The 19,790-nt window shown below is 48.0% G+C and overlaps 1 protein-coding gene and 1 pseudogene across 8 annotated transcripts in view; one reads left to right on the forward strand and one right to left on the reverse strand.

Moving 5' to 3' along the window:
• Window positions 1–15,091, reverse strand: part of MTMR14 (myotubularin related protein 14) — a 42,932-nt gene extending 27,841 nt beyond the window's left edge. For 3 of the 7 annotated variants that reach the window (XM_082344389.1, XM_082344390.1, XM_082344388.1), the window contains exons 1-5: window positions 14,777–15,090; window positions 12,547–12,695; window positions 7,469–7,577; window positions 1,709–1,784; window positions 1,349–1,409 (exon numbers count right to left, since the gene is read on the reverse strand). In XM_082344389.1, the coding sequence (XP_082200515.1) occupies window positions 1,349–1,409; window positions 1,709–1,784; window positions 7,469–7,577; window positions 12,547–12,695; window positions 14,777–14,932 (551 nt within the window). In that variant the 5' untranslated portion in view covers window positions 14,933–15,090. Of the gene's footprint in view, window positions 1–1,348; window positions 1,410–1,708; window positions 1,785–7,468; window positions 7,578–12,535; window positions 12,696–14,776 lie in introns of those variants that run through there. The other 4 variants (XM_082344391.1, XM_082344396.1, XM_082344393.1 and 1 more) reach the window with 3 other exon arrangements.
• A 799-nt stretch (window positions 15,092–15,890) lies between these two features.
• LOC309606836 (aldo-keto reductase family 1 member A1 pseudogene) lies at window positions 15,891–19,763 on the forward strand (annotated as a pseudogene). Its single transcript has one exon. The product of its transcript is annotated as an aldo-keto reductase family 1 member A1 pseudogene (transcript).
• Window positions 19,764–19,790: the final 27 nt, after the last annotated feature.

The following is a 19,790-nucleotide window of genomic DNA, read 5'->3' on the forward strand; positions in this document are numbered from 1 at the left end:
CTGCTCCCAGGGAAGGTGACTTTCTAAGAGATTATCCCTCAACGCATTTCAAAGAGGAACAATCTGCAGCTGGGGCGAGAAAGGGCTTTTTGGCACTGCTTGACATTAAGCCAGAAGACTCAAGATAATCTCCGAGTTCTAAAAAGCAGCAGGCTAGTGGCTGATAGAGTCTTTGAGCCTCCATTAGAGTTTCTCTCTCTCCACCCCCCTCCCTTTCCCCCATTTATGACCGTTTTTAGCCATATGACTTGCTCAAAATGTAACAGATTGAAACTCACTGGGAGATGGACTTTTTAGAGCTATGTTATCAACTGATTGTGAAATATTAGCAAGTGAATTCCCTCTGCTTAGAAGGCCTCTGGAGCAAAGAGAAAGATAAAATTTTCCTAATCCCCAGGCTGCCTTTTGATCAGTCATACAGATAAAGGCAAAAGCAGAACGAATAAACAGGCACTATTAATTTTTTTTTTAATGCCCACTGCTTTGCTGTCCCCAGCAGACTCCTCACCAACAACAGTGAGCACTGTGGAAGACAGCCTGGCTGGGGCAGAGGTCGTCTGATCCCGGGGGAAGAGCCGAACATTCTTGAGCACAAGCCAGAGCCACTGCTCTTGGAACTAACGGGCAGAAGCCGGGCACAGCAAGATGCCTTTTCATGCGCCGAGCCATGATTTTGGGCGGCTGATCTGACTAGGGTGCTGGTGTGCATTCCAGAGACACTTGACACCAGTTAAAGACTTTCCATGTGGTACAGACCATGCAAAGGAGCTTTTCCAAAATATCCATTACTGCCGTTTTCTAAAAATATTTGGAAAGGAGGTAGGAAGAGTGGGAGCCAGCCCCCTCCCTCCCTTTAAGGCGGCCTAAAACATTCCTCTGTAGCAAGCTCCTTATGACACCTATCACACAGCTGTGGAGCTTCTAGTGCCCACATCTCTCATGTGGGGACCACAGTCCTTGCTTGTCCCGTCCCTCAGGCCGGGTGTGCTGTGCATCACCTGGTAGGCCAGATGTCAGCACCCTGGAAACTGTGGGGCTTGAAGACACACAGATGTCTGGCCTGTGTTTTGGGTCTGGGGTGCCAGGAACCCCAGGGTTGGGGCACTCTCTCTGCAGTCCTGGCGAGCACAGACTGCTCAGGTAGTCCATAAAGTCAGCTTCGGGTGAAGCTACAGGGTGGACTTCAACAACCCTGTTTCAGGGGCGTGGACTTGGCAGCAGGAGGAAGGGGGCCAATCCACTCACCTGGACCACTGATGACGTCACGACCGTCAGTAGGAAAATCGCCACCACCGCTCAGACGCCTGCCCCCAACCCAAGCCCAGACCCATAACCACCTGGCACTGACCGAAGCGCACAGTCCTCCTCCGTGACATCCTCTGCATCTGCCCAGGCGTCGTCTGCACCCCCTGTGGGAGAAACCTGCGGTCAGCACCGAGGCCGAGGCAGGGGGCTCCACCCAGGGGCTTCCTGACCAGTCTCCCCCCGGCTCCACCCCAAGGACCACGCTCCTGCCTCTCTCAGCACCCGATGCCCCACACGCCTGGCAGTCTTCTTCACCCCCAGCATCTCCTCAGGTGACGAAAGGAGGGCCCTTGCCCACCCCCCAGCTTGCTGCCCCTCCACCTACACCACTGCAGCCCTAGGTGGCTATTCTCCACCACTGGGTTCCTGTTCTTAGTCAAAGACAGTGCAGCTCAATGCTCACCTGAGAAAATATAGTTGTAGCCAGTGCGTCCATACAGCTCCCCCCATCCAGCCAGCGTCGCCGACCTGCAAATATGCTGGGAGAGAAACCGCATTTTCAGGGTCAGATGGTTTTCTGGAGTTTTTTGGTTCGGTTTTTCCCAGTCTTTCTTGAGATATAATTGACATATGACATTGTGTAAGTTTAAGGTCTACAACACACTTACATATTACAAAATCATTACCATCATAGCGTTAGCTAACACCTGCATCATGTCACATAATCACCATTTCCTTTTTTGTGATGAAAACATTTAAGATCATCTCTCTGTGCAACTTTCATGTATCTAATACAGTATTATTAACTATAATCACCATGCTGTACATTAGATCCACAGAACTTATTCATCTTACAACTGGAAGTTTGTACCCTCTGACCAACAGTCAGGTGGTTTTCTGAAGTGCACACAGTGGGGGGAACCCCTGAGGCCCCTCCAGGCCAGGAAAATGGGTGCAGGAGCGCTGCCCAAAGTCTTCACAGCAGTCACTCTGAAGTATGCCTAGAATTTAACCTGCAGCCTCTGTCAAGAGGTTCTCTCTTCCAAACGAGAGGCACCAGAGTGTCACTAACAGTAATGGGTAGATTCAGCGGTCGTCACGCATGTACTTGGGTAAGATCTGGCAGTTATCACATGTGTTTGTGAGTACAGGACTGAAATATGTACACCACCTTCCCACTGGATTTACACAAGCCCATGAGGGAGACGTGGCAGGCGGCAGGCACTGTTGCCGCTTCACAGATGAAAAGACGAGGGACGGGCGCAGGGAGGTGAAGTGATACCTAAGGTCCCACAGAGGGGGTTGAGCTGGGATCTGACCGAGCCCACCTCCCTCCGGAGCCTGCGTGCTGACCGTCACTGGAACTGCTTAGCGCAGGGGAGGGCAACCTTTGCAGCAGGAGGGCCATTTAAGGGAGAAATGTTTGGGTTTTTTTTTTTTTAAAGAAATTTTATCTTCTCTCTCCTCTGTATCAAGGAAGTGTAGTGGCTGTAACTGTGCTTAACTATCCTTTTACTCTTTCCTCATCACTGAAGGAGCATTTCGAGAGCTAGAATTCTAGAAACCAGGCAATGGGCATGAACTTCATTATTTAATTTTAAGGCTGAATCTTTATAAATTGTATTTGATGAGATCCAGGAGGAATGGGAGGAGGTATCTGGTGACCCCAAGGTCTAGTTACAGGCTGGGGGAGGCTGTGAGGGTGGCTGGGAGGTCACATTAGGCGAGGGGAGGGCATTTCTGAATGGGTCACGCAGCCTGGTGGTGTAAGGAGGGTCCCTGGAAAACTGCAGAATACTGCCCAAGGGGTCTCCTTCTCCACCTGTAAAACAGGGGGAAAGAAATGGTTTTGCTGCTAGGAAAGGGGTGTGGTGGGAACCGGTAGGTCATCACCCGGCTTTCTGAGGCAGTGGCAGCCTGGGGCAGGGGGCAGGTGATAGAAAGGCAACCTGCTACAGCCCGGGGCGGGGTGGGGTGCTTCTCCAGTGCCGGGGGCAAGAATGCAATCGTGGGAGGGTTGTCCTGGAAGCCTATGAAGAAGGGCTCGGGCAGAGATTCCTGCTGGCCTGAGCAGGATGCACTCTGCGGGGGCTGCTTCATTTTTTCTGGGTCCAAAAGCATTTTGAAAATCTGATGAAAATGATAAACTGTCTCTGGATAAAAATGTACACACCAGAGTTTACCTACATCTCCAAGTCCATCCATGGACCCTTCTCCAGCCCCCGATAAGAGCCCCTACTATGAAGAGACCAACCCAGTGATTAGGAACTGCAGCAAGGGAATGTCAATCCTCAGGTGGAGGACCCCCCCAAAGACTCTCATGGTAAGAAGGGAGGTCTGATTCCTGAAAGCAAGACAATGAGGGGTACGTGGTTTGAGTCTGACTGGCACATGTTATCATGCCCACCCTCCCCCATCATCCAAGCTGCCGGCACCAAATCTCACTCTTCTTTGCATTACTCTGCTGAATCTTTTCAGAGTGGACACACACACCCTCCTTCCTTAGCTGCTGAGCTCTGAGTTCTTCTCAAGGTTCAGATTCTTCTTTCTGCTCAGTTCTCCCATCTCTTTTCGACCCTGTCTTTTTGGTAACGGAGGCAGCCGCACCTGGCACAGAGGACTCGTCAGATGGAGAAGAATGGGAGAGATGGCCAGCTCCCCAAGTGAAGCACCAACCTCCGCAGGAAGGTCCCGAGCCGGCGCCTGGGGGAAGCTGCATCCCAAGGCAGAGTCTAACACCTGACCTTGCTCCCTGGCCTCATGGCTCCAAAGCATAACCTGCCATTTCTGTACTTTAAGCTTCGCTCTTGACTGAAAAAGCAGGATGTACTCTGAATGCTCTCCATTTACCTAATTAGGAGTGGCCTCTAACTCTGCATGAGGAATACGGCTCTATAGGATTTGCTAATGTAGTAACCAACTTTAGCAAATGGAATAAAAGCAGCTGACCTCTGCTCCCCATCTCTTAAGGGAGGAAACAAAGAGAAAGATGACCTGTTCCAATTTTAATTGCCTAAAACCCAGATACAAGTGTTGGGGAAGAGAACGGCATGGGAGAACTGCTTACCCTTAAATGCTTGAACTTAGTTGTAAAAAAATTTTAATAATATATCTTATTCAACCCAATATATCCAAAATATTACTATGCCAACATATAATCACTTTAAAAATTATTAATGTTTTACATTTTTTGGACTAAGTCTTCAAAATCCAATATGTATTGTATACTCGCAGCACATCTCAACTAGGATACTTTATTTTCAGCATTTAAAGGGAAACGTAGTCCTGCCCCAAAATAAAGTTGTGTTTAACCAAAAAAATTCTACATTACTTCAGCTATAAAATGGAAATTAATTGAAATGAAATACAATCAGACATTTAGTTCCTTGGCTGCCCCAGCCACACTGGACTGAATGTGGAGAGAAGCAGGAAGCGGGCACTTCTGAACATACCTCCCCCTCCCCAGCCCGGCAGGATGTGCTGGTAGCAAACGCTGCTGTCCCCGCACTGGCTCCCCGCACTGGCTAGGGCCTGCCGGGAGCCACGTCTCTGAGGATGAGATCCCCATCTCACAACAGAAGACCCTCTCCTGCCCTTCCCCATCTCCCTCTCACCTGCTGGTTCACAGGTCAACCTTCCCCACTCACTGAGCTCCACAGGGACAGGACTGTCTTAGTCACCTGTCCCCCTAGAACCCAGCAGAGAGCCCGCTACCACTTTAAAAGAGCAGTGTCTTCCTACTGAGCTTGCACGTACAACTGGGTGGGCACTTGCTAGGCGCTGGGACGACAGCAGCAAGACAAGGCCTCTGCCCTCAAAGGGATTATGGCTGAGAGGAGACAGCAGACTTGCAAACACAATAGGAATAAAACATATATAAGGTGTTCGATCCCTGGTTGGGGAACTAAGACCCCACAAGCCGCACGGCATGGCCAGAAAACCCCAAAAGAATAATCCCTCCAACTTTTCGCCCTCCCTCTGAAATGAGTTGCCTTGGGCTCTTTCTCCCAGGCCTGCTGCAATCTCACTGGACTAAGCCGGTCAATGTGGCACTTCCCAAATGCATTCCGCAAAGTCCCTTCCTCAAGGTCTGCTGAGTGAGAAACAGCAGACCTGACAACACTACACAGGTCCCTCTGCTTCAGGACTTCTCAGAGCCTTTCCTATGTCAGTGCACACTTTCCGATGTACCTCTTGAATCTGGAGCTTGGGGGTCAGGCCAAATCTAGTAATGTGCTGTCTCTCACACTTGTTTGACAGGGAATGCTTTGCACAAGCACATCCTTAAACTACTATTCTATGGAACACACTGTGGGAAGCACTGGTTTGAGTATTTCCTATGTAATTTCTAGCAACAAGCACTATGCCCCACAGATCAGTGTGTTATACTCCAGTTATCTAAACCGGAGTTCCCAGAGCTTACAGCAACACGAAACTTTCCAAAGGGGAAGAGGGAATAAATAACTTTAAGATGATCGATTTCTGGAACTTGACTTCCAGACATACTTTTCCCTAAAATCGACCTGTCCACGAAAGCCTGTGGCAAGTCTCCTTTCCTACCCCCCCTCTTTCACATTCCCCCTTCTTCCATTTTACGAAAGAAAGGCACAAAGGGATGGAAACAAGCCCTGGGTCTCTCCTCCCCACTGCCCTGCCCCAGCCCTCACCTGCACTGGGAGACCGGACTATAGTCCGAGAGGCATCAAGACCACAGCGCATTCAGGTACGTATTGGATGACTAGAAAAGAGAGCCTAAGGGACTTCCCTGGCGGTCCAGTGGCTGAGACTTCACCTTCCAATGCAGGGGGTGCGGGTTCGATACCTGCTAAGGAAGCTAAGATCCCACATGCCTGGTGGCCAAAAAACCAAAACATGAAACAGAAGCAATACTGTAACAAACTCAATAAAGATTAAAAAAAAAAAAAAAATTGGTCCACATTAAAAAAAAAAAAAAAAAAGGAATAGAAAGCCTACACCCCTGCTTCCCTCCCCTGATCCAGGCTCTCTGTTAGTCTGTTCCTTCTGGATTAATCTTTCTCAAAATGCTATTTGCATCTTGTACTTCCCTGCTCAGAAATCACAGTGGCTCTCCCAGCAAACCTAAACACCCTGGCCAGCATCCGGCCTCCTGCATTCAGTCCCTTCCATCCTCGGCTCTGCCACGTACCTTGCGCTCCCGTCAGGGAGTCTCTCGGACTTTCCGCGCCTGCCTTCATGCTCCCCCAACGCTGGCACCTGCCTGGAACACCCTCCCACCCTTCCTCCAAAGCTGGCAGCCTAGTCCCGCTCACCTAATGAGGCCATGTCTGTCAGTCCACACTGCTGCCCATCTGTTTTTGTTTTTGTTTTTAACTTTTGGCCGCACTGCACAGCATGCGGGATCTTAGTTCCCCAACCAGGGGTCGAACCCACACCCCCTGAAGTGGAAGCACAGGGTCTTAACCACTGGACCGCGCGGGAAGTCCCCAACTGCTGCCCGTCTTAAGTGGGTTCCTCTGACACCACACCACGTGGCCCTAAGCTGCAGTGTGGTAACTTGAGGGCGTTTTGCAGTAAGTTTAAACCCCAGCTCTCTAGTTGTGTAAACTTGGGGAAGTTATTTAACCACTTTGAGCCTTCGTTTCATCTGCAAAATGGGAATATCAAATACACCAAAGGATTATAAAAAGAGGTGAAATGAGACCATAGTGGGCAGCCAAATTAACAACAGTCACTAGAATATAAGCTTGATAAGGGTGAGGATTTTTGTCTACCTTATATGCTGATGTACTTTGAGGCCTGAACATGACACACATTTAATAAATACTTGGTAAATTATATGACTGAAAGAATGAACAAACAACAATGTACTTACTCATCTGATCTAATCTATTCATAAGCTTTTGATGTAGGCATGATTATTTTTCCCATTTTATAGAGGAGGAAACTGAGGCCTTGCACAGGCAGGAAGTAACAGAGCCAGGATCAGAACGTAGGCAGTCTGGCTCCAGGACACAGGGTGGGGTCCTCTGCTGTGACTGTCCCTTTCCTAATTAGACTCACCTTCAAAAAAAGTCGTATCAGAATTGGTCTGTTTCTCTGGCCTGCTTCCCACGCCACCAGGCACACAGTAATCACCCAAACTCGTCTGGCAAAAGCCAAGAACACGAGACTCTACACTTTGCATTACGCCAGGTACCCCGCGAGAGGGTCTCAGGGATGTGAGGCTACGGCGTGGTCTTACCTTGCCCTTGAACAGGATCACTGGGCAGACAAACCGTCCTCTGCACCTGGCCGTCTTGCTGCGGTTGACGAGGTCCTGCAACTTGCTCACCTGCACGGTGCTCTGAAACCTAAAAACGGGCAAGAGAGGTAGGTCAGGCTGCTTCTGCGTGAGTACAGTGTGCCCCATGCTAGGGTTGTGTGTGTGTGTGTGTGTGTGTGTGAATATTCATTTCAAATTTAATAAATGCTCAGATTCCTAAATTCTAGATCATGGACATTCTAAGCTTTTCAAGAAAAGAAAAAAATGCTATATTATAGATACTAAAATGGAAGTCATCCTGATTTCAAAACCTTTAAGATAAAAAAAAAAAAAAAAAAGTCAGCTACTCTGAAGACATGGTATTTAAAATACAGAAACATACATAGCAAACTGAATGTTGATTATGTCTAGGGTGTTCAGTATTTTACTCCAAAAGTAAGACAATAGGTGTGCTGGGGACCCTCAGGAAATCATGGGGCCATTCTTGTCATCTTTCAGAGTGCAGGATAAGATGAAGGTTCACATTTCACACGGCTGTGAGCCTCTGATACCTCCCCAACGTTCCAGCTACCTCTAACAGTCCAAAAAGCTAACAGGGTAGGGAATGCTGGAGCAAAGGCAGTGAAAGAGAAGCTATTTGTGGCCTTGAGAAGCACAGTAGCTAATGCACTGGGTTTGGTAAGGGAGCTTCTAGAACATGAAAAAAATACATTTAGAAATGAGCTTAAGCAACTCACATATTAAATCAGGTCAAATCAGCTGACCCCTAAAAGAAGGGTCTACTCTCATAGCTTCACCCACTGATTCTTTTTTTCTTTTCTTTTTTTAAAATTTCTTGGCTGCGCTGAATGGCATGCGGGATCTTAGTTCCCCGACCAGGGTTTGAACCCGCGCCCCCTGCAGTGGAAGCTCAGAGTCTTAGCCACTGGACCACCAGGGAAGTCCCCACCCATAGATTCTTAACAAAAGACTCCACATCAGCCAGTCAGAGCTTCTGGTTGCAAGAGGAACAGGAGGCAGGGAAGTTCAAGAGTGGGAAGCTATTCCCGCCATGCAGAGTAATGCAAGGTGACAGGAGAGAAGGGAGGGAAGACACTCAAGTGCCCTCCTTTAAGGGCTGAGCTTCCAGGCCAAGTCCAAGAGGGCGTTCATTCCTTCTACATCCCAGTTGTGCTAGCACTCCCGTGTCACTGCACAGCATGTGTACACAAATAATTGTTTCAGAATGAGTAAGTTCACCAACTCCTACACATCTGTGGTACCCTTTTAAGCATATCTGGATGCTGCTGGCACCAATAAAAATATAGTCTTTTAAAAACACTGCTGATTTCTTAGTAGCCTTCATAGATATATTCTCAAACCAGTTACTAATAAAATAACTACTATCAAGTGAAGATGTGAAACTGAAGTTAAACAGCGGTCTTCAAATAAAAACCTGGACCAAGAGTTTGGTGACCATGGAAAGAGAACAAGGGGATAAAATAAGAGGACTTATACTTCCTATGGTGTATTTTTCTGTAAGGTCTGATTTAAGATTTTTTTTTTCATTTTTATTAAACATTTTGTTTTAAATCACAAAATTATTACATCCTTACCATAACCAATTCAAACAACAAAGAAGTGACTACATGTTATTTTTACGATCAAGATTTTTTTCCTTTTTTGATGGAAGGAGGAAGGCTGGGGTGCCTCTTCAAGGTGCCCGTAGGACGGCACGGGCCAACTAGCCAGGTCCTAGAAAAAACATGGCTTACTGAAAACCAAGTTCTGCCACCTTCCCCTCACTCAGGTTCTCTATGGAATAAAAAGGCACCTCAGGGTTTCCCTGGTGGCACAGTGGTTAAGAATCCGCCTGCCAATGCAGGGGACACGGGTTCGAGCCCTGGTCCAGGAAGACCCCACGTGCCGCGGAGCAACTAAGCCTGTGCGCCACAACTACTGAGCCTGTGCTCTAGAGCCTGCGAGCCACAACAACTGAGCCCACATGCCACAACTACTGAGTCCACGCGCCTGGAGACCATGCTCCGCAACAAGAGAAGCCACCGCAATGAGAAGCTCACGCACAGCAATGAAGACCCAATGCAGCCAAAAAATTTGAAAAAAAAAAAAGGCACCTCAGAATGAAACAATGGCCTAATTAAACTGAGATGCCAAGATAATACAAAACTGAGCACACAGAGCACGGCTCACAGTAGTCTCCCTCCCACCTTTTGGTGGCCTCCGTCCATTTGCACAGATGTGGTCAGCACCATCTGTTTTAACTGACTCTCACGGAGCTCACTCCAGCAGCTCTAAAAGCCTTGTAACTGCATTTGATTCTCCCAGGCTGAATCCTTCCATTCAACAAACTCTCCACATAACCGAGGGACAGAACATGCCAGCATTTCCCTCTTAGAGGCTCTGGGCAGTCTTATCATGTGAAGGAAGGCACCTTTTTCTTGTTAGGCTAGCTGGTGCTTTATTTTCCTGGGTCCCCTACTCAAAGAACCAATTCAGTTTCTGTTCTCAGTGGTTCCTGTTTTTATTTTTGTTATCTCTTGGCCTCAGAATCTTTCCCTTACTGTGCTAAGCACTGGGCTGTGTCAGGCACCTGATACTCATATTTGAATGAATGAAAGTGAGCTTGTGTATTTATGTCTGTCTTGTGGGACTGAGCCCTTAACCTGTGGGATCTAATGCTATCTGTAGAACACAAGGCTGGCGTCTGAAAGTTAGTGGAATGGGAGAACAACCCCCCCACCCTACGCTCACACACAAGTTGGAATTATCAAGTGCAGAACTTTAACCACTGTCTTCCAATGCTTCACCTGTACTTGCCCTAATTCTGGCCTTTGTTACACTGTCATTGTTCATTGATTGGTCTGTGTTACCCACCAGATCTAAAGGTAGGGACTTCATCTCTCTGGTAGGGCCTCCAACTAGATCCCTGGGGTCTGCCTCATGGCAGCAGTTTGCCTCGTTGACAAACTCATGTCTTCATCATTCAGAGATCCCCATCCAGGCTTCTATTATCAGATATGGGCTAAACTGGGGAGGTGGGTTAAGAGGACCAAACCACTTCCTGAATCCAATTCTACCCTGTGTAACTCAGTCTAATTAGTGTCATATTAACACCAAGTCCAGGCATGTGTAAAGAAGCAAAAAGTGCTACTTCTTCCCACCTGAACATGCACATACTCCCTTCTCTTTAACAGGCATCGCCCACTCAGTATCACTTCGAGGCCTTGCAAGAAGTGAAAAGTAAAAACAAACTCCACGGGACTTCCCTGGTGGCGCAGTGGATAAGACTCTGTGCTCCCAATGCAGGGGGCCTGGGTTCGATCCCTGGTCAGTGAACTAGATCCCACATGTGTGCCGCAACTAAGAGTTCACAAGCCACAACTAAGGAGCCCACATGCTGCGACTAAGACCCGGCACAACGAAATAATAAATAAAAACAAACAAACAAACAAAAACAAACTCCACAATTCCTCTAGGGTTAGGGATATACTGCAGTGACCCTAGCCTGGGCAGCTAGACCCCGCTAGGCAAGATGGGAGGGCCGTGGTGGTGACAGAAAGAAGAGGCAGTCATACAAGTGCTCTGATCTACATTCAATTCCTTTTCCCAATACATTCTTTTTTCTCAGTGCACCCCACCACGACCTCATTACAGGGCACACTGATAGATCTCCCATTTTACTCCTCCGCTTGAAAGGCTTCTCTGGCTCCCTGCCGTTCCCAGGCTATAGCAAAGGTGAGACTCATCTAGGGAGCTCTCTGAGGCACAGATTCTGGAAACTGTGATTCAGGGGCCCTGGAATCTGTGATTTCAATGAGTGCTCAGGGGGTACTAGCCCAATAACCACTAACACCCACAAGTCCACACGCCTGATGATCAAGACCCTGTACAAGCTGGTCCCTAACAAAGGACATTTCAGGGACACCCCTACTCATCCTTCCAAATCCAGCTGAAAGGTCTCCCCAAACACACACCAGGCAGAATCCACCCTTCTCCCCAGTTCGTCTACAGCAGTGCTTCTCAAACCTCCACGTGCGTACGAATCACGGGGCCATCTTGTTATGCTGTGATTTTGATTCAGTGGCTCTGGAGCCCAAGACTCAGAATCTCTAGCCGTTCCTGGGTGCGCGGATGGGCGCACTGTGAGTAGTGATGGCCCGCTGCACTTTGCAGCACGACTCTACCACAGCACTCATCATCACAGTACTTCCACGGGGCCAGGCTCTCACGGATATTGTTGGCAACAGCTCCTGGAACTCCCTTAAAATCAACAGCAAGCAGGGAGCCTAGAGGAACAAACTTTGCGATCAACATAAAGCACTTCCTAGAGCATCAGTGATTATTTATCAGTGCCAAACAACTCTACCATTTACTGACTGCCTATGGGCTGCATCCTGTGCTGGGTGCTCTGTGTCTGCTCTGGTGTGAACTGTTACCACACACAAAGCACTCGGGCCTTGGGAGGCCCTCAATAAATGGTAGCTCTTATTTCTAATTCTTACAGCACACACGTCAGGCTTGGAATAGTCCTGTTTATCAGCAGGAACTGCAAAAGCCACTTTTCTAAAAAGAGGTAGAAACTGATGAGGAAACTAAGAGACAAAGAGGTTCAGTAACTTCCCCAAGTTAGTTACACAGCCACAAGCAGGGCAGCCAGCACGTACGCTGACCTCAGGCTCTTAAGCTCCACATACTGTAAGTGCCCTTCCACATGTCGACAAAGCATACCTCCCACTTGCTCTCTTAAAAAAAAGAAAAAAACAGAACAAAAAACACTGAGGTTCAGAGAGGTGAGGTGTGAAGTCAGCTGTCTCAGGACAATGAGCTATAGGGTAGGAGTAAAACAGGAGGCCAGGGCTGTGACTCCCAACCCCTCCTTCTATGCTGTGCTACTCTGTCAATCTAAGATGTGAAACCCTGAAGAAAACAAAGATGCCAATGAGGCTTGACACCTGGGAAAAGTGAGCCTGCCCCACCCAGCTGCAGACTTTCCTAACCCTGGGCATGAGCTGTCAAGGCCTTCCCAGATAGGCACGCTTTGGTTACATGATGCTCACGTGTCTTTCTCCTTCTCAGAACTCTCATACTCCAGGAACACGATGTGCTGGGGGTAGTGGCCGCAGATATCCCCATTCACATTTTGGATCACGCTGTAACAGTAGTCTCGGCCAAACAGCTCCAGACACCTCTTCTCAATGCGCTCAACCTGCACAGAGGAGGAGATCTGAGCATAAAGAAGATTCTGGGGTTCTGAGAATTAGGCGGTTCCTGACCTGGAGAGGTCTCTGGGAATGACAATGTGCCTCTGTGATTATAATTCAATACCAGGAAAAGACATCTTGCTAGATCACAGGCCCTAAACGTGTGGTTCATGAACCCCCATGGTACACTTTGGGAGAGACTCTGAACCCCTCAATGTTGTGGTGAAACTGTGTATGTTAAGCATTTGAAGAGAGGTTGACACCTTTCATTAGATTCTCAAAGGGGTCCACAATCCATAAAATATCAAGAACCCCTGCTCTAAGTTACTTTATTTTTAATAAATTTATTTATTTTTATTTTTGGCTGCATTGGGTCTTTGCTGGAGCACACGGGCTTTCTCTAGTTGAGGAGAGCGGGGGCTATTCTTTGTTGCAGTGCGCGGGCTTCTCATTGCGGTGGCTTCAGTAGTTGTGGCTCGCAGGCTCTAAAGTGCAGGCTCAGTAGTTGTGGCGCACGGGCTTAGTTGCTCCGCGGCACGTGGGATCTTCCCGGACCAGGGCTCGAACCCCTGTCCCCTGCATTGGCAGGCAGATTCTTAACCAATGCGCCACCAGGGAAGTCCCTCTCTAGGTTACTTTAACCGGCACTAATCCATTATCTTCCTTTAGCTGCAGATTCTTCCCCATTCTCCAGCCACAGACCAGTACCTAGAAGCTCTAGTTAGTGTAATGAGTAAAAGATGCAGACAAAGCTGTCTCCTTACACTCAATTTGCTTATGAAATAGAAGGAACAGCTCCCTTAAAATTGCCCTTGTTTTGCTCAGTTCAGGGAAAGACCCACCAGAAGAACAACATAAAACCTGTAACATCTCAAGAAGTCTGCAAAAGATCAGAAGTTTAGGGGCAGGTGGAGTGAGTCAAGTATAACTTTTTACAACCCTAATCTTCAGGGGTGTGTAAGAAGGAAGGGGGGCCCAGCAAAACTGACCCTCTAGCCACCCAAAAGACCAATGTGGAGGGAAAAACTCACAAAAATTAGAAATCCTCAAATTCCAAGGGGCACGAGTATCATTAAAAAGCCTATTAGAAAATACAAATTCCAGATTCCCACCCCCAGAAATTCTAACTCAGTAGGACTGGGTGGGATCAAGAAACCTTTATTTTTAACAAACACCCCAGATGATGCTGAAACAGGTGGTCCTCAGGCTAAGCTCTGAAAAATACTCGGTCCTTTGGAGAGTGGGGGAGACCCATCATTACTGAAGTCTTCCCTGCATTACTCCAGACTAGAAGATGCCAAGTGCAGTAAGTCCTAGCATAGGTAACCCCTGGAGCCAAACCAGAGTTTCATGGCCTGGGAGGGAACAGAATTCCATTGGAAAACCTGATGCTAAACCTGCCAAAACCACGTGGGGAGTGAAAGATGGCAGGGTCGGCAAGATTCCCATCAGACTGCCAGGCAATGCCTAAGATGGGAATGGCCTGACCAGACTGGAAGCCTTCCAGGTCTGGCAATAAGGAGACTGAAGGGAATCCCAAAAGTAGAAAAAAAGAGAAACTAAGACTTGCTTTTGACAAAGGAACAGAGGGAGTATGAGTTGCCTTCCTGCTCTATGGAAGAAGGAAAGGGATGGGCCTAATTCTAAAGTCATGCTGAGACTGTACAAGGGGGCAACACACTCGGTTTATCTCTTGGCTCCATTCTGCCCCCCCCACTCCAGCCCCTTCACTCTGATCTCTGACCTGGATAAATCATCTACACTTCAAAAAAATCTAGATATAAGAGTTTTTGTCCCCATACCTAATGCATGGGAATAACCCTCCTCAGCTCCTCTTCTCTAATCTCTGAACAAGGCCACTCAGCGCTAATCTTTGACCTCCAAACCCTTTTGTCTCAAACCAAAACGTCGTCCTTCCTTGGCTCGTTCTAAGTCCAGTTCCTCCTTTTCGGTTTTTAAACCCGACCCTTACTCTCCGGGTCCAGACACTGGGCACTTCCCTGTCTCTCTGTCCTATGACCCCTGACCTCAGCAACGTCGCAAACCAGGGACCTTCTCTTTCTGCTCATCGCGCCTCCGGACTCACCTTAGAGCCTCCCGTCCCGCTGCAGTCCTTGGCCCGGTACTGAGTCCGGGAGAACTCCTCCAGCAGCTCCCCGAGCCCTGGCTCCTGCGGCTGTGGGGTGCCTGAAGAAGCCGAGGACCCCGCCGAGGCGGCGGCGGCGGCCCGAGCGCCGGCCATGGCCCAGCCCCGCGTCCCTTTCAGCGCCCTGCGTCGCCTTCAGCGCGGGCCAGCCCAGCCCATGGCACCTGGAGGCACCGACTCCGAGTCCTGAACCTCCGGAGCCGCCTCAGCCACCTCCTTCGCTTTCCACTTCCGGCCCCGCCCCACCCAGCCGGATGTTTACTCCAGAGCTGGCCAATCGGAGCCCAGGACTCGCGCCCTGCCCCACGATTACCTGCCTACCCCCGACGCGGAGCAGTCCAAGTGGTCTCCGGAGAGGGGACCGCGGCCGCTCTCAGAAACCTCGTGCTCCGCCCCACCGGGTTTCCCCTGGGAAGCCAGGCTAAACCATTGGGGCTGCGGGGGGGTACAGCGCGGAACTAGGAGGAAGGAACCACGGGAAAGAACCAGCCGAAGAGTGGAATAAACCATTAACAGGGAGAGGAGGCGGGAACTCTTGGAGGCACCTACTTAGTGTTGGCAACCATAGTAATGACAATAAATAATAATAAAACAGCATTTCGTAAGGCACTTTGCTTGCATTGCTGCTCACAGCCGTCCCTCTGATTATAGTGCTGCAATAGTCAACCCGCTTTATTGAAGTAACCGCGGGTCATGACTGACTTGAAATTCTGTAATTTAAAAGCCCCATGTTATTTTTCTTTTTTTTCTTAATGGAGTATTTCAAACATTCATAGAAATGGAGAGAATAGTATAATGAACCCTCATGTGTCCATTAGCTTGTTTCAATGATCATCAACATACACCAATCTATCTTGTTTCATCAATCTTTGCCCCATCCGATAGTATTATTTTAAAGCACATCTCAGGGTGGGAGGGAGGGAGATGCAGGAGGGAAGAGATATGGGAACATATGTATATGTATAACTGATTTACTTTGTTATAAAGCAGAAACTAACACACCATGGTAAAGCAATTATACTTCAATAAAGATGTTTAAAAAAAAAAAAAAGCACATCTCATTATTTAATCTGTGAATACTCCAGTATTAATCTTCTAACAGATTAGTACTGTTAAAAAATGATTAAGGAAGAGAATTTAGGTGTTAAACATACTTTAACACTTCATGAAGCCACCACTGTTTGTTCCCAAGGGTCCAAAGAACTGCAACATGGGACTGAAGGCAGGACACTTTTATAGGATAAAGAATAAGGAACAAGGAAGAAATGGGAATTCCCTGGCGGTCCATTGGTTAGGACTCCTCTGCCCTTTCACTGCTGAGGACCTAGGTTCAGTCCCTCGTCAGAGAACTAAGATCCTTGCAAGCCACCTGGCGGCCAAAAAAAAAAAAAAAAAAAAAAGAACATGGAAGAGAAAAACAGAAAATGAATAAAGAACAAGGAAGTAATTATAAAGCCCAGAGTTTGGGGATTGGCTGACTAGATATACTGTGTTTCTGGTCAAGCAGAACATTTACAGAGACACCAAAGTTACTAAGTTTTGCTCTCTTGCTGTGGCACTCTGGGCAGGAGTGGCTCCATCTTTGGCCTAGAAATTTATTTCAGTAATTCTCCCTTTTCTCATCCTCTTGACCATTCAAGAGGTTTGGTCAAAAATATCAGTACTAACATGATCCTCAGTCACCACTGCCTCTTCTGCTCTCAGTGTAGCATTCACAAGAGGTGATGTCAGGCTTGTATTCTTGGCCCTGGTTCTGTTCTTCTGCTCTCTTTTGTCACTTCAGTCAGAGAGAGACCATGTGTTGGCTGGTCAGTCGCTGCCCACATGCATTTAAAACTTTTGAGAGAACCCAGCTTATCAGGGAGACAATAATAATTACTAGCAACAAAACAATGTCCATGGTTTGGAGAGTACTCCTGAGCCAGGGTCCCCATGATCCAAACCAGCTAGAAAACTGGGGACACTTCTTTAAGCCAGTTGGCCTGTTTATGTATTTCGTGTAACTATGTCTCCCTTCCCCAGAAATGTTTATGCAGCGAGCTTGTTCCAGAGAAACCGAGGTGTTATAAATCAGGGAGAAGTTTGTGACGGGAAGAAAGAACTACAGGATCACCAGCATCCAAGCCAGTCCAATAGTCAGTTTACCCTTCTTTGCAATGGTCTATGGTAGGTGAACAGTTATCCTTCCAGGCTAGAGCAAGCCAAAAAGTGGAGAAAAGAATAATAAAGACCTTCATGATGTAAGAATTAGGAAAAGGATGGTCAGAGAAGGAAGGAAGAATGGAAGGAAATGCTCTTAATCTGACTTCTTGGGAGGAAACAGTCTACCTCAGTGTTGCCTAGTTCTCTTCCTAGTCAATTGGATTTTGAGGTCTTTGGCATTTAAACAGGGCCAGATGTCAGGTGGGGTCTTCTTCAGTTGTGAAACGTACCCAGATTTTTTAATCTGTTTGTTTGTTTTTTTTAAAGTTGGCTCTTTTATTTTGCTATATATTTTTTTATATTTATTTATTTATTTGGCTGTGCTGGGTCTCAGTTGTGGCACATGGGATCTTCGCTGTTGAGTGCAGGATCTTCGTTGCAGCATGCAGTATCTTCTAGTTGTGGCATGCGAACTCCTAGTTGCAGCATGCGAACTCCTAGTTGCGGAATGTGGGATCTAGTTCCCGGACCAGGGATCGAACCTGGGCCCCCTGCAATGGGAGCACGTAGTCATAGACCCTGGACCACAAGGGAAGTCCCTGTACCCGAGTTTTCACACCTTGTAATTCAACAGTGATGTTAGTGGTCAAGAACGCTTGGTAGGGTCCTTTCCAGGAATCTCAATTCTGCAAAAGCATCAAAGTAAAACAATAATTGTTTGTAAATGACAATGAACTTTAAAATGCCCATGGTTGGAGATCTGATGAGAGTTCATTATAATGGAATTGACAAGGAAATTTGGTTATTTCTGTGATACCCAACATTTTTAAGACGATAACTAGGAATCTGGGAAGCTGAGGCCCATTGGGTAGCTAGCAGGGCACAGGACTGAGCTGAAAAGCCATACTTCCCTGTTAACGTCCTGTGCTCGTGCCGAGGGGGCAATGGTGGCTTCCTGTATCCTCCTGCACACTGGACAGAAGATGTACCTGATTGGACTGGGCACCTGGAAGAGCAAGCCTGGCCAGGTAAAAGCAGTTATTAAGTATGCCTTGAGTATAGACTACCGCCACATTGACTGTGCTATCTACGGCAACGAGACTGAGATTGGGGATGCCCTGAAGGAGGATGTGGGACCTGGCAAGCTGGTGCCTCAGGAGGAGCTGTTTGCGACTTCCAAGCTGTGGAACATGAAACACCACCCTGAGAATGTGGAGCCTGGCCTCCGGAAGACACTCGCTGACCTCCAGCTGGAGTATTTGGACCTGTACCTGATGCACTGGCCTTATGCCTTTGAGCAGGGAGACAACCCTTTTCCTAAGAATGCAGATGGGACTATATGCTATGACTCCACTCACTACAAGGAGACTTGGAAGGCTCTGGAGGCACTGGTGACTAAGGGGCTGGTGCGGGCACTGGGCCTGTCCAACTTCAGCAGTCAGCAGATCGATGATGTGCTCAGTGTGGCCTCTGTGCGCCCAGCTGTCCTGCAGGTGGATTGCCACCCATACCTGGCTCAGAGGGAGCTGATTGCCCGCTGCCAAGCACGTGGCCTGGCGGTGACTGCTTATAGCCCTCTGGGCTCCTCTGAGCATGCTTGGCGTGATCCTGATGAGCCTGTCCTGCTTGAGGAGCCAGTGGTCCTGGCACTGGCTGAAAAGCATGGCCGGTCTCCAGCTCAGATCTTGCTCAGGCGGCAGGTCCAGCAGAAAGTGAGCTGCATCCCCAAGAGTGTCACACCTTCCCATATCCTTCAGAACATCCAGGTGTTTGACTTCACCTTTAGCCTGGAGGAGATGAAGCAGCTGGATGCCCTGAATAAAAATTTGCTATTCATCATGCCCGTGCTTACGGTGGATGGGAAGAGGGTCCCAAGAGATGCAGCTCACCCCCTTCAATGACCCATATTGAGACCACAGCTTCCTGGCTTCCTTTTCGTCTCTCCAGCTATAATGTCCTGCCATCCCCAGAAAGAAGGAGTTAATAAATCCATTGGAGTATCCATCCAAAAAACATAAAGACAATAACTAGGATTATAACTTGTAACATTATACCATGCACATCAGATTTTTAGGAATTTTATATACGTTCTGGAACACTTATGTTAATAACATACCCACACAAAGATAAGCTAAAGTTAAACATCACTTCTTATTTGGCAATGTTTTCTTTGTAATTTAACATATCAAATAAGCCTAATTAGCTTCACATTTCTCTCTTTATAAGGAGAGAGAACAAATATAATAGGGTCCCTTTGGAAAATCCCAAAGTTGGCCCCAGGTCAAAAAAAACTTCATTTAGAATTTGATTTTGGGGGGTTCCCTGGTGGCGCAGTGGTTAAGAATCCGCCTGCCAATGAAGGGGACACGGGTTCGAGCCCTGGTCCGGGAAGATCCCACATGCCGCGGAGCAAGTAAGCCCGTGAGCCACAACTACTGAGCCTGCGCTCTAAAGCCCTTGAGCCACAACTACTGAGACGCGTGTCACAACTGCTGAAGCCCACGTGCCTAGAGCCCGTGCTCTGCAACAAAGAGAAGCCACCACAATGAAAAGCCCGCGCACCACAAAGACGAGTAGCCCCCGCTCACAGCAACTAGAGAAAGCCCGCACGCAACCACAAAGACCCAACACAGCCAAAAATAAATAAATAAATAAATAAAAAATTTTAAAATTGGATATATTAAAAAAAGAAAGAATTTGATTTTGGGGAAGTTTGTCAAAAATATCCATTTAAGGGACTTCCCTGGTGGCCCAGTGGGTAAGACTCTGCGCTCCCAATGCAGGCGGCCCGGGGTTTGACCCCTGGTCAGGG

Source organism: Balaenoptera borealis (assembly GCF_965194805.1).
Source record: "Balaenoptera borealis genome assembly, chromosome: 12".
In the NCBI taxonomy this organism is placed as follows: domain Eukaryota; kingdom Metazoa; phylum Chordata; class Mammalia; order Artiodactyla; family Balaenopteridae; genus Balaenoptera; species Balaenoptera borealis.